Source organism: Bubalus bubalis, chromosome X (assembly GCF_019923935.1).
Source record: "Bubalus bubalis isolate 160015118507 breed Murrah chromosome X, NDDB_SH_1, whole genome shotgun sequence".
NCBI lineage: Eukaryota > Metazoa > Chordata > Mammalia > Artiodactyla > Bovidae > Bubalus > Bubalus bubalis.
Genome location: NC_059181.1, coordinates 64,176,473 through 64,189,279, shown reverse-complemented (window position 1 = coordinate 64,189,279; position 12,807 = coordinate 64,176,473). Strand labels below are relative to the sequence as shown.

Genomic DNA, 12,807 nt, shown 5'->3' with positions numbered 1-12,807 from the left:
TCTTGCCCCTCTCTTCTGTTGGCCTGAGCCCCTCAACCTCTCTGCTTTCCATGCCAAAGGACAGTGTTTCCGGAGTCTAAGGAGCACTTTGGAATATCTGAAAGGGAGAGGGAAGCAGGAAGGGAGAGCAGGGCCCCTCTGAGGAAGGGCGGATTTGCCATTTCTTCTGTTCAGGGCTCTTGGGCTCTCTGACTGCTTAGCATCTTGCCTGGGGCAGCCTGTTGGTACCCACCTTATTGCAAGGTTTCCCCCACAAGGTTTCTGACTCCTTGAAGGCAAGAAGCAGATGCAATATGTGTATGCTCTTCTCAGGGCCTGGCACAGAGTAGGTACTCCATAAATGATTTTTAACTGAATGAATGAATGAGGGCTTAAGATAATACCTGGTTTCTTGTTTCAGGTGATTAGTCCTTTGACTTTGCAGCAGAGGCTGCAAACAGTGACTTAAGATTCCAATCCCAGCTCTGCACTTCCTGTGTGACCTTTGACAAGTCACCCCATTGACCTAATACTCCGTCTCCTTATTTGAAGAACTGAGGTAATAATACTACCTGGCAGGGTTGTTGCGAGGATTGAATGTGAAAGTGTCAAGGACTTAGCTCAGTGCCCAGCACACAGTAAAGACCCAGTCAAGAGTAGCTATTGCGATTTTTCTTCAATTCTCCCACCTTTCCCTTACTCCAGGAAGTTGCAGCACTCCCCTGGCAGCAGAGTAGTGGGCTTGCTTGCACATGCAGTTCTGGACCTCTGGTCAGGACATCCTCTTCCCCAGTAGTTTCCTTTCCCACATATCCTTTATGACCTCAGCCTGCATCACCACAGGCAGGGCCCCTGAGAGTGGCCCCCAGTCCCCCTGCACAAGCCCATCCAGGTGGGACGGGCTGATTCCCAACTGGCCCTCCTCTTCCTCCCCCTCTCCCTCCTACTCTAGGCAGAGCCAGGAGACAGAGAGATGAGCTCACAAATTGTTTTCTGCTCTTCTGAAAACTCTCAGTCCCAAAACGTTGAACATAACCTCCTTGGCCAAGTAACTTTCCTAATCCCAGTTGCCATAACAACGTGACTTAATGAAGGAGCAATTTTTTTTTTCTTAAAATAATTCGACCCGTTTCCATATCAACAGAGGTTTATTTTGGTTGCACACTCAAGGAGGGCTTAGTAGCCAGCACCTGGCAGCACCTTCTGCACCTTGGAAGGGATCTGGATTTCCAGGAGGGGAATGCCTTTGAGAAACGACATGGGGATGGTGGCGGTCACTTGTGCTGAGGAAGCCAGGTCCTCTGAAGAGAGCAAAAAACAGAGTGTAGGTGCCTCAGAAGTTCCTCCTTGGGGTTTTCAGGATGGGAGGATGGAGGAAGCAAGCCTGTTTGGCATCCTATCCAAAGTCTAAGGCCTATAGAGACAAACCTCCGGTTGGTGGGCCTCCCTCATGGGACCACAGGCTGGGAGGGAGCCTCAGGGCTGGACCCTCTGCCTTGGGCAGCTTACAAGAGCAGGTGACAAGTGCAGGCAGGGCTGCACAACCTGCCTGGTACATGATTCTACCTGTACTTAAGCTGGCTAGATTCCTTCAGAAATTTACTCATTCAACACACATCACTGAGTACCTGCTAGGTGCCTGGCACTGTGCAAGGACCCTGGGGGCACAAGATGACACAGTTTTGCCCTGAGGGAGCTCCCATCTGGTGAGGAGTCAGGTCAATTCTCAAAGGTTGCCCCCTAGGTCAATGCTTCTCAACTTTTCATGCATAAGAATCCCCTGAGGGTCTTGTTAAAATGAAGGTTTGAATCAGTAGGTGGAGAGGGCTATGTGCCGAGATGCTGTGTTCCTAACTGAGAGCCAGGTGTTGCTATTGCTGCTGGTCCTCATATCACACTCTGAGTAACAAGAAGTTGGTTGAGAAAAGATACCTGGGCCAGAGGGAGGCATTTTGCCCTTCTGTTCCTGCATCCTCCAGGGGATGCTCAGTCCTTTGGGTTTCAGCTTCATCTCCCATGGGGGTAGGAAGACTTTCTCACTGACTGGGAACTCTGCTTTGCATTCTGAGGGGCAAATCTAACTTCTCTAAATTAGGTTTTTTAAATAAACAAGAATGAAAAAATGGAACAACCTGGACCTTCTCAGTTGAGATCCTGTTTGGATGCATACTTTGGAGCAATGTATTGTAGGGGAAGCAGCATCAATCAGGAGTCAAATGCCAGCTCTGTCTCTTCCTAATCCCCATGATCTTGGGCAAGTCTCTCCACCTCTGCATGCCTCATTCTCCTCATCTTAAAAATGGGAATCATAGGCATACCTGGCTTCTTCTCATGGGGATATTTCAAGAATGAAATGAATCAATATTTGTGAAGTACCTGACATACATGCATGTGTGCTAAGTTGCTTCAGTCGTGTTCAACTCTGTGACCCTATGGACTGTAGCCCGCCAGGCTCCTCTGTCCATGGGGATTCTCCAGGCAAGAATACCAGAGTGGGTTGCATGCCCTCCTTCAGGGGATCTTCCCGACCCAGGGATTGAATCTGTGTCTCTTACATCTCCTGCATTAGCAGGAGAGTTCTTTACCATTAACACCACCTGGGAAGCCCACCTGATACACATTAGGTGCCAAAAAAGTAGTTCATTCATTCAGCACTTATTGGGTCCTTTCTGTGTACTGGGGACATAGACATTGGGGCATACAGTGATGACCAGGATTGGGCACAGTCCCTGCCCGGGACATTGCTTTGAAGCAGAGGAGATTGTCCTTACAGCTAAGGTCAGGATGGGTGCCAGGGTATCAGGAGTGACACTGGGGAGCTCCTCAAGGAGCAGGTTGCCTTGTGGGATGATAGTTCATTCGCTGTTTTTGGCTTTGAGGTCGGAGTGCATTAACAGATGGATAAGTACTGAACGAAGGGCACCCGCTACAGCGGCCACCAGCAGAGCTCTGCGGTGCACTATGGCGCACAAGTTCCCATCCACCTTGAGGAATCACCGGGACCTGGCCGTCTGACCTCCTAAATCCCTCATGAATCCCTTCCTTCCTTCATTCACTGGCATCTCCTCAAATAAAATCTCTATGACTTCTCGCTCAAGCACTGGCAAGAACCTCCTGCCTGCCCTCCCTGCCTGGGATGTTGCTCTCCACGGGGCCACCACAGTCATATTCTGGTCACACAAGTCAGATCAGCTCATGCCTCTGCCTTAAAATCTCTGGAGTAAAATGCCAACCCTCAACCTGGCTGGCAAGACCTCTTCCACTCCTCTCCATTAAACACGAGCCACTTCATTTAGAAACGCCATTCTCCAGGCATTCCTTTGTACTGACATGCCTCTTTCTCCCACCCCCACCTTTTTTTCCACCCATTAGAAGTCTATCGGTCCTCCTAGAATCTCTGAAGTTTTCCTAACTTCTCTTTACCACATCAGTATCTTCTTCTCCAAAGCCCTGTCTATTGGTGCATAACAGATCTGCAATGTCTAGGTTGGTGGGTCTGAGTCCCACACTAGGTGAGGAGTGGAAGAGGGCAGAGACAGTCCTGGGAGCAGAGCTATAAAACTCATCCAGCATTGCAGCCTCAGCATCCAACTTTGCTGGCTCTAGTGTTCATGATCAAACCAGTCAATCCTAAAGGAAATCAACCCTGAATATTCATTGGAAGGACTGATGCTGAAGCTGAAGCTCCAATATTTTGGCCACCTGATATGAAGGGCCCACTCATTGGAAAAAACCCTGATGATGGGACGGATTGAGAGTAGGAGGAGAAGGGGACCACAGAGGACAAGATGGTTGGAAGGCATCATTGACTCAATGGACATGAGTTTGAGCAAACTCTGGGAGATGGTGAAGGACAGGGAAGCCTGGCGTGCTGCAGTCCATCGGGCGGCAAAGAGTCAGACAGGACTGAGCGACTGAACAAGTGTTCGTGAACATGAATGCTGGCATGCAGGGCCTCTACGCAGGAGAGCAGGGGACTGAATGGTGCCTGACGTAAACTAGGGGATAGGAGGTATGCCCATTCACAAGGCGACAGGACTTCTCAGTTCTAACTGACAGGTTCATTGTGGTCAGATCTTAGAATTTTTTAAAAAGTGAGTTGGCAACTAACAAATTATTTTTAAAACTATGCACAATAACAAGAAAAAACTGACCTTCAGGCCACAGTTGGCCTATCATTTTGCAAACTCAAAGCCTGTTATTTTTTTATGGAATGAATGAGCAAATGAATCAATTTTTCTGGATTTTGCATTTTGGGAAGAGCTTGTGCCTAATAAGTTTGGTTGCTATTTAGTTTGCTTTTTTGGTCTTCGGACATAAATGTCAAAACCAAAAGTCTAGTTTGTACATGTGTCACTTTCAAAATGAAGCCCAACCTCCTTTTACTTGGCAGCTCTAACAGGATCATTTCTTGGACAGACTGCAGGCTTTGTGAGTAGGGCTCTCACCTCAATTGTGGTGACATCCCCTTTTTGAGATGTGGGTCACCCCAAAGGGAAGGGAGGGACCCAGAGGCCACAGAACTTGTTTCTGCTGCGGTTGGTTTGCTCAGTTTGGTAACCTCTTAAAAACAAACAGCGGAGGATAGCAATGGCTCAGCTCTCTCCAACTTCCCCCCAGCTTAGCCCCAAATGGGAGAAGTGGGAGTAAATACTGAGACCTCTGTATTACAGGCACCAAAGACTCAAATTCCTTTTAGGCCATGGTTCCCTGTCCCTAGAGTCCTACAACTGGCTGTAGACTGCAGGATGGGACTTCCTCAAAGGCCTGTGCAGGGTTAGGGGTAGTTATCTGCACTTTCTGTAGGGCTGGGACAGCAGACTTGAAGTTTTTCCCTTCCCTCATTCAGGAGCAAGGAACTCATCCCCCTAGTTGCTAGGGATGTTGGCTGGTAGCTCATAGTTGAGTCCCTATCCAAGTAAATGCCCCAGGGGAGGGCAGCCTATATCCAAAGACTAGTCAAAATATGGGGGCAAGGGTGGTAGGAAGAGAAAGACCCAGCCACCCGGCCACATTTGGGACCCTATGAAGGACATCCCAGTTCAGAACTCCTCATAGGATCAGCTAAGGTCTCCAGTGTGACTATGTTTTGCAGTTCAACTCTTCCTTTGACCAATCCTGCTTCAGTTACTTCTTCATAGGTGCTGTTCTAGAAGCCATTCTCCTTGCATACCTGCATGCAAATCTCTGTCTCAGAATCTGTTTCCCAGAGAATCCAGCCTATGACAGCCTCTTGCCTTGGCCTCTTTTCTCCCACTGTCTTTTTTCTATTGAAGGCTACAATTACTCTAAACTCTTCTATGACCATCTTGAAGGATGACCCCCTCAAATCTTTTCTGTTGCAATGGCCACTCTCCCAGTCTGCCCACTTGCATTTTCCAGAGCTGGGTGGACAATTTCACGTAGATGTCCAATTTTTAGTCCCGATTTTAATATGTTTAAAACAAAAGTCTCTCCCACTACCTTAATTGACCTTTCCTCCTGACTTCTCTATTTCTGTTAATGCTACCACCATCTCTGGAATCCCAGGCTGGACACCTCAGCACCATCTTGGGCAGTCTCCTGCTTAGAAACCTTTAGTATCCTCTTGGTGCCTACAGAGCACAAGCCTGTGTTGCCTCTTCTGGCATCCAGGCCTCCCCTGTTGGCCACAATTGGCCTGACTTCCTGCCAAATCTCAAACCCAGGAGTTCTTAACACATTTATGGCTTGGACCATTTGGGGAGTCTGATGATACCTACGGACCCTTTCTTGAAATGTTTCTATGAGCATAAAATAAGATACATAGGATACCAAGGGAAGCCAATTATTTTTAAAGATTATTATAAACATGTATGCTTTAAAATTTGTGATATAGTAATAGATATTTCATTATTAGCATATTGAGTAATATGATCTAGTGGCAGGTCCAGTAACTACCACACTCATGGCTATGAGTGTAATGATATTTCAAGATATCTGCAGCAAGAGTGATGTGGTGGTGTGTGTATGCTCAGTCATGTCCCACTCTGCAACCCCATGGACTGTAGCCTGCCAGGCTCCTCTACTCATGGGATTTTCCAGGCAAGAATACTGGAGTGAATTGCCATTTCCTACTCCAGGGGATCTTCCTGACTCAGGGATCGAACCCACGTCGCTTGAGTCTCCTGTACTAGCAGGCAGATTCTTTACCACTGTGCCACCTGGGAAGCCCACAGCAAGAGTAATGAGATATAAAAATCTCTGCAGTTTTAATTGGAGACAAAGTCGCTGGTAGTGCTAATACAACTGCAGGGTGTTGCTGCATTCATAATGGAAGGGAAGTCAAAATTTCAATTAGACGTTAGTGAAGATAAAGTTGTAATTTTTTTCCCATCCAAGTACATGGACTCCTGGTCAAGCACCTCTGTGCTCTGGCGGGGTCAACGCTGTAGCTCAGCTTGGAGATTCATCATACTTTCCTGAAAAAATTTCACACATCCCACTCCCATCCTGCCTGATGCTGGGTAACTGGCACTTGGGCCTGGGGTTGAGTTGGCCCCACCCTCTGTGTGGACTCTTTGGCACAGGCTGGCCAGGGCTTGGGTCCCTGAGCAGAGTGGTTCACTGCCTGCCAGGGGTATAACCCCCATTCGGGCAGCTCCTGGGGGAATATCTTTCCTGGCTTTTCTACCCTGAGGTCCCAGGCCCCATCTGACTGATTTTACACGTCTCCACTGGCCCAGTCAAGATTACCCAGTCACTGGGTTCATGGGCTAGCTCATGGCCATCAGGCCAACACACAGTTGTGGAGCATCTACTTTAAAAAGTCATCTTCAAGGTGCCATTCAGAGTGATGGAGAGGCCACCACTCTGCTGGGGCCATTCTCCTGAGCTTCAGTGACTGGGACTCACTTGGCTCTTAGGCTTACAAGGTGCACCCTATCCTTATCTTGCTGTCAGATGCTACTCGGCCTGCAATGCATGGGACAGTCCAGTACAATGAACTGTACTGACCAAAACGACAATTGTGCCCTCATTGGGAAACACTGAGTAGGCACTCTGTAAATATCTGCTTAGTGCCCCTGTGGTCTCCATCGGCCTGGAGTGCTGGTATCCAAGGCACAGCCAGTCACTGGGCATTTCTTTGGACTTCTCCCATGCCCCTCCCACTTGAAACCCCATGAATTTTACAGATAGAGCTGGGATTGAGTAGCAGATATGTAGAATGGTGAGAGGGCTTTCCCTACTGTGATCATCATGGCTGTTGGTTCCAAATTGGAGCTTTGTCAGGCCTGAATCTTTGCTGGATTAAGAGAAGCTGGGCTTGACAGCTGCCACTAGGCAGAAAAAAGCTGGCAGGCAGCTGCTTTCATTTTCTCCCAAATGCCTGATGGTCTGGGACCCCTGTGGCTCTGCTCCTGGGAAGGAAAGCCCGTCCTAGGCCATCTCTGCCTTGGAACTTGACTTATGAAGTGAGCACTCCTGCCCAGGTCAGGAGAAGCTGCCAACTCCTACTGTGCTCTTCTGGGTAAATCATTCCCAGGTAGGAGCTGCCAGAAGTCACCCTGTTTCTCACCTCCTTTGCTTTCCATGAACCAGTCTAGTCTCTTAAAAATACCTGGTCCCGATTTCCCAGGCCAAAGTACTCCAGGAAATGCCTGCAGCTGTGATTGGTGGAGGAGTAGCTGCTACTATTAGTTTGACCTGCATTCTGATGAAAAGGAGGAAGCACTTTATATATTAGGTTGAATTGTACAAAACTGCTGGTGTTCAACTGTTTTGGGGCAATTTCTTAGGGTTCATCCTAATACATTTTCTCATTTATTCCTTACCACAATCCCAGATAGGTATTTTCAGCTCCACTTTACAAAGCAGAGTACTAAGTCTTGGAGAGGCTATGTAACTTTTGATTAAGGTCATGTAAATAGGAAAAAGCAGGCTTGAGACTAGAATCCAATCCCATGCTTTTGATTCTCAAAGTAGGATGATTCAGCCCAGAGGACCCTAAAAGCAATAACGTGAAGAGAGAGAAGCAATAATGCACAGTGAGATCATTCTCCCAGCCTACCCTCAGGAGTCCTTGGGTTGGCTGTACTCATGACTTTTTCTTAGTAGAGATTTGTGGCAGCTGAGGTGCCTGGAGTAGAAGGAGCAAAAGTGATATGAGAGACTTTAATTTGAGGGCTTTGGGAGCAAGTGGTACAGCAAAGACAAAATCTAGAACATGATCATTCATCCATCAATCCAAGAAAATACTACTGGGTAGCTCCCATGTATGTGCCAAGCTCTATGCGAAGCTACTGGCATTCAGGGATGAGTCTTAATTAGCAGGGTTCCACCCTTTGGTCAGCTGGAGAAGGGGACTGGCACAGTGGAACTGGGGGGAGGCCACTGTATGCATATGGGACTTTGATTTGCTGTGAAGCTGCTCTGTCTTCCTGGTACTTTTACTCCGGCCCAGGCTCAACTTGTTGGGAGGCCTCAGCTTAGAGGATCAGGCAGAAAGCTACCAAAATCAGACTGATTATATTCTTTGCAACTGAAGATAAAGAAGCTCTATACAGTCAGTAAAAACAAGACCAGGAGCTGACTGTGGCTCTGATCATAAGCTCCTTATTGCAAAATTCAGACAAATTGAAGACAGTAGGGAAAACTACTAGGCCATTCAGGTATGATGTAAATCAAATCACTTATGATTATACAGTGGAAGGGACAAATGGATTCAAATTAAATCTGATAGAGTGCCTGAAGAACTATGGACGGAGGTTCATAACACTGCACAGAAGATGTTGACCAAAAACATCCCCAAGAAAAAGAAATGCAAAAAGCCAAAGTGGTTGTCTGAGGAGATCTTACAAATAGCTGAGAAAAGAGAAGCAAAAGGCAAAGGAGAAAGGGAAAGATACCCAAATGAAAGCAGAGTTCCAGAGAATAGCCAGGAGAAATAAGAAAGCCTTCTTAAGTGAACAATACAAAGAAATAGAGGAACAAAATAGAACAGGAAAGACGAGAGATCTCTTCAAGAAAGTTAGAGATACCAAGGGAACATTTCATGCAAAGATGGGCACAATAAAGGACAGAAATGGCAAGGACCTAATAGAAGCAGAAGAGATTAAGAAGAGGTGGCAAGAATACACAGAGGAATTGCACACAAAAGGTCTTAAGAACCTGGATAACCACGATGACGTGGTCACTCACCTAGAGCCAGACATCTTGGAGTGTAAAGTCAAGTGGGCCTTAGGAAGCAGTACTACAAACAAAGCTAGTGGAGGTGATGCAATTTCAGCTGAACCTCTTCAAATTCTAAAAAGATGCTGCTAAAGTGCTGCACTCAATATGTCAGCAAATTTGGAAAACTCAGCAGTGGCCACAGGACTGCAAAAGGTCAGTTTGCATTCCAATCCCAAAGAAAGACAATGCTAAAGAATGTTCAAATCACTGTACAATTATGCTCATTTAACATGCTAGCAAGGTAATGCTCAAAATCCTTCAAGCTAGGCTTCAACAGTATGTGAACAGAGAACTTTCAGATATACAAGCTGGATTTAGAAAAGGCAGAGGAACCAGCGATCAAATTCCCAGCATCTGCTGGATCATAGAAAAAGCAAGAGAATTCCAAGAAAACATCTACTGCTGCTTCATTGACTATGCTAAAGCCTTTGACTGTGTGGATCACAACAAACTGTTGAAAATTCTTTTTTTTTAAATATGATATTATACATGTTTTAATGCCATTCTCCCAAATCATCCCCCCCTCCCTCTCCCACAGAGTCCAAAAGACTGTTCTATACATCTGTGTCTCTTTTGCTGTCTCGCATACAAGAGATGGGAATACCAGTCCACCTTACCTGCCTCCTGCGAAACCTATATGCAGGTCAAGAAGCAACAGAACCACACATGGAATAATGGACTGGTTCAAAATTGGGAAAGGAGTATGTCAAGGCTGTATATTGCCATCCTGCTTATTTAACTTATATGCAGAGTACATCATGCAAAATGCCAGGCTAGATGAATCACAAGCTGGAATCAAGATTGCCAGCAGAAATATCAATAACCTCAGATATGCAGATGATAGCACTCCAATGGCAGAAAGTGAAGAGGAACTAAAGAGCCTCTTAATGAGGGTGAAAGAGGGGAATGAAAAAGTTGACTTAAAACTCAACACTCAAAAAATTAAGATCATGGCATCTGGTCCCACTTTGTGGCAAATAGATGGGGAAAAAGTGGAAACAGTAACAGATTTTATTTTCTTGGGCACCAAAATCACTGAGGATGGTGACTGCAGCCATGAAATTAAAAGACGTTTGCTCCTTGAAGAAAAGCTATGACAGACCTAGAAACAGCATATTAAAAAACAGAGACATCACTTTGCTGACAAATATCCGTTTAGTCAAAGCTATGGTTTTTCCAGTGGTCATGTATGGATGTGAGAGTTGCATCATAAAGAAGGCTGAGCACCCCCATGTAAGGCAGTCGCTGGAAACTGGGAGAGGGGCCAGTGAAGAAGAGCTCCCTTTCTCCTGTTTCAGAGTCCACTCTGAGCCCCTGGAGCAGCTCAGCACCATGCGTGGCCAGCAGGGAAAGGCTAGGCTGGGGTAGGGCTGGCTTGGAAATCAGTCAGGCAGGGGGCATTGGGGCCACTGCCTTTGCCCAGGGACAGCATGCTGTGCTGCAGGAGATAATCATATTTCTCAGTTTCCTGCCAACTTGGGGGCAAGCCCTCAAGCCTGCTGGGAAGTCCAAATGCTTCCCAAACCTGGCCAAAGATGGCCTCCCCGTCCTCAGTGTCCTCCAGCCACCTGCCTCCTCCCATACTGCCAGCACCCATCCAGGCGCCAACCTCCAACCTCCAACCCCATTGCAAATCCCCTTGCAGTATGAAATCATGCCCGTGCTCACCATTCCATGCTCTAGGCTGGGCCACCATCGCTGTTGCCACTGCCACCAGGGAACACAGTAGCTCTGGGAGCTTCTGGGTTAAGATCTTACAGTTGAGTAAGCCACAGTGTGGGTTCCTCCCACCACACCCTCTCTGACACCAGTGAAGGGCTTTCCTCAGAGCCCCATTGGCACATCACTCTACTTTTGAAAAAAGGAAATGGAGCATTGGGTACAATGCTCATTAAGTGCAATGAGAAGCTGCGAACAGATGCACTTCTGGAAGCAAAGAAAGGGGAACCTGTGGCAGGCCCCAGATAATCACTTCCTGAGCACTCAAGGTCGTTTCTTTATCTCTGTGGCCAGCAGAGCTAGAGCCCCTCAGGGGGTAAGGAGCTGGGCTTTTTGTGCATGGGTCAGCTATTTTGCCTTGCACCAGGGCAGCATACAGCAAATTTATGGGGATCCACACACAAACGACCCAAGAGGGCCCAGGAGTTGTCCCAAGTGGTGACACTGAGGTTTTCATCCTCAGCTTCTGCCATTCTAAGCCATTCCTACCGCCACAGAGACACACAACTTGGGTGACATTTTGGGCCTCTGTCTGGTTGACCTCCATTGTCCAGGACCACAGCGACCAGCCATGTGTGGCTCCTGAGCACTTGAAATTGGCTAGTGTGAACTGAAATGTGCTAGAAGTGTAAAATTCACACCTGATTTTAAAGACTGAGTATGAAACAGAGTGTTAAATATCTTACTAATAATATTTACTATTGATTTCATGTTGAAATAATATTTTTGATACATGGGATTCAATAAAATATATTCTTAAGATTACTTTCATCTCTTTCTTATAAACTTATGATTACTGAAAAGGAAAGGGTGGGGAGAGGATAAATTAGAAGTTTAGGATTAACAGATACACACTAATGTATATAAAACAGATAAACAAGGACCTACTGTATAGCACAAGGAACTATATTCAGTCTCTTGTAATAACCTATAATGGAAAAGAATCTGAAAAAGAATATAAATATACATATATACATGCACACACACATATATGTAACTGACTCACTTTGCTGTATACCTGACACACAACATTGTAAATCAACTATACTTCAACGAAAAACTATCTTATACTAAAGTATTTTAAAAATTTTCATAAAAGTTTCATCTCTTTAGTTTTGTTGAGTACGGAAATGAACTGAAGCAAGATATATAATGGAAAAAACCAACTATGCTAAAAATTGTTTCTAGAAGTTCTTTTTTAATTTTTACTTTTTAAATGTGGCTACTGGAAATGGTGTAGAAATAGGCAAATTGGTGAATGAAATAAAATAGTCCAAAACAATTTCATGTATAAAAGTGGCATCTCAAATCAGCAAGAAGAAAATATGGCTACTACTAGAAATTTCAAAATTCTATAGGCAGCTCACATTTGTGGTTCACATTTTATTTCTATTGGGTGGTGCTGCTCTGGGCTCCCTATTTCATTTAAATGTCTGTCAACAGGGTTCCACACACCACAGGGCACACATACAATGGGATGTCATGCAACCATTAATAAGAATGAAGTAGATCTCTATGAGAAGAAATGGGAATACGTCAAATATTGTAAATGAACCATACTTCAATGAAAATAAATGAGAAGATGTGGTACATATGTACCATGGAATACTACTCAGCCATAAAAGGATGAAATAATGCCATTTGCAGCAGCATGGATGGATCTAGAGATTATCATAAAAAGTGAAGTAAGTCAGAAAAAGACAAATATCACATATCACTTATACGTGGAATGTAAAAAATGATATAAATGAACTTATTTATGAAACAGAAACACACTCACAGACATAGAAAAGAAACTTATGGTTACCAAAGAGGAAATGGTAGGGGAGGGATATATTAGGAGTTTGGGATATATAAAATAAACAACAAGGTCCTACTGTATAACACAGGGAACCATATTCAGTATCTTGTAATAAA

General features: G+C 45.5%; 1 protein-coding gene across 5 annotated transcripts in view; it reads right to left on the bottom strand.

Annotated features, from left to right (window-relative positions):
• Positions 1-12,807, bottom strand: part of LOC102398431 (NHS-like protein 2) — a 91,306-nt gene that overhangs the window by 47,730 nt on the left and 30,769 nt on the right. Inside the window, exon 1 of one of the 5 annotated variants that reach the window (XM_006070034.4) lies at positions 10,840-11,774. The exons of 3 other annotated variants lie outside the window; for them this stretch is intronic. In XM_006070034.4, coding sequence (XP_006070096.3) covers positions 10,840-10,867 — 28 coding nt within the window. In that variant the 5' untranslated portion in view covers positions 10,868-11,774. Of the gene's footprint in view, positions 1-10,839; positions 11,775-12,807 lie in introns of those variants that run through there. One more of the 5 variants, XM_044937130.2, reaches the window with a different exon arrangement.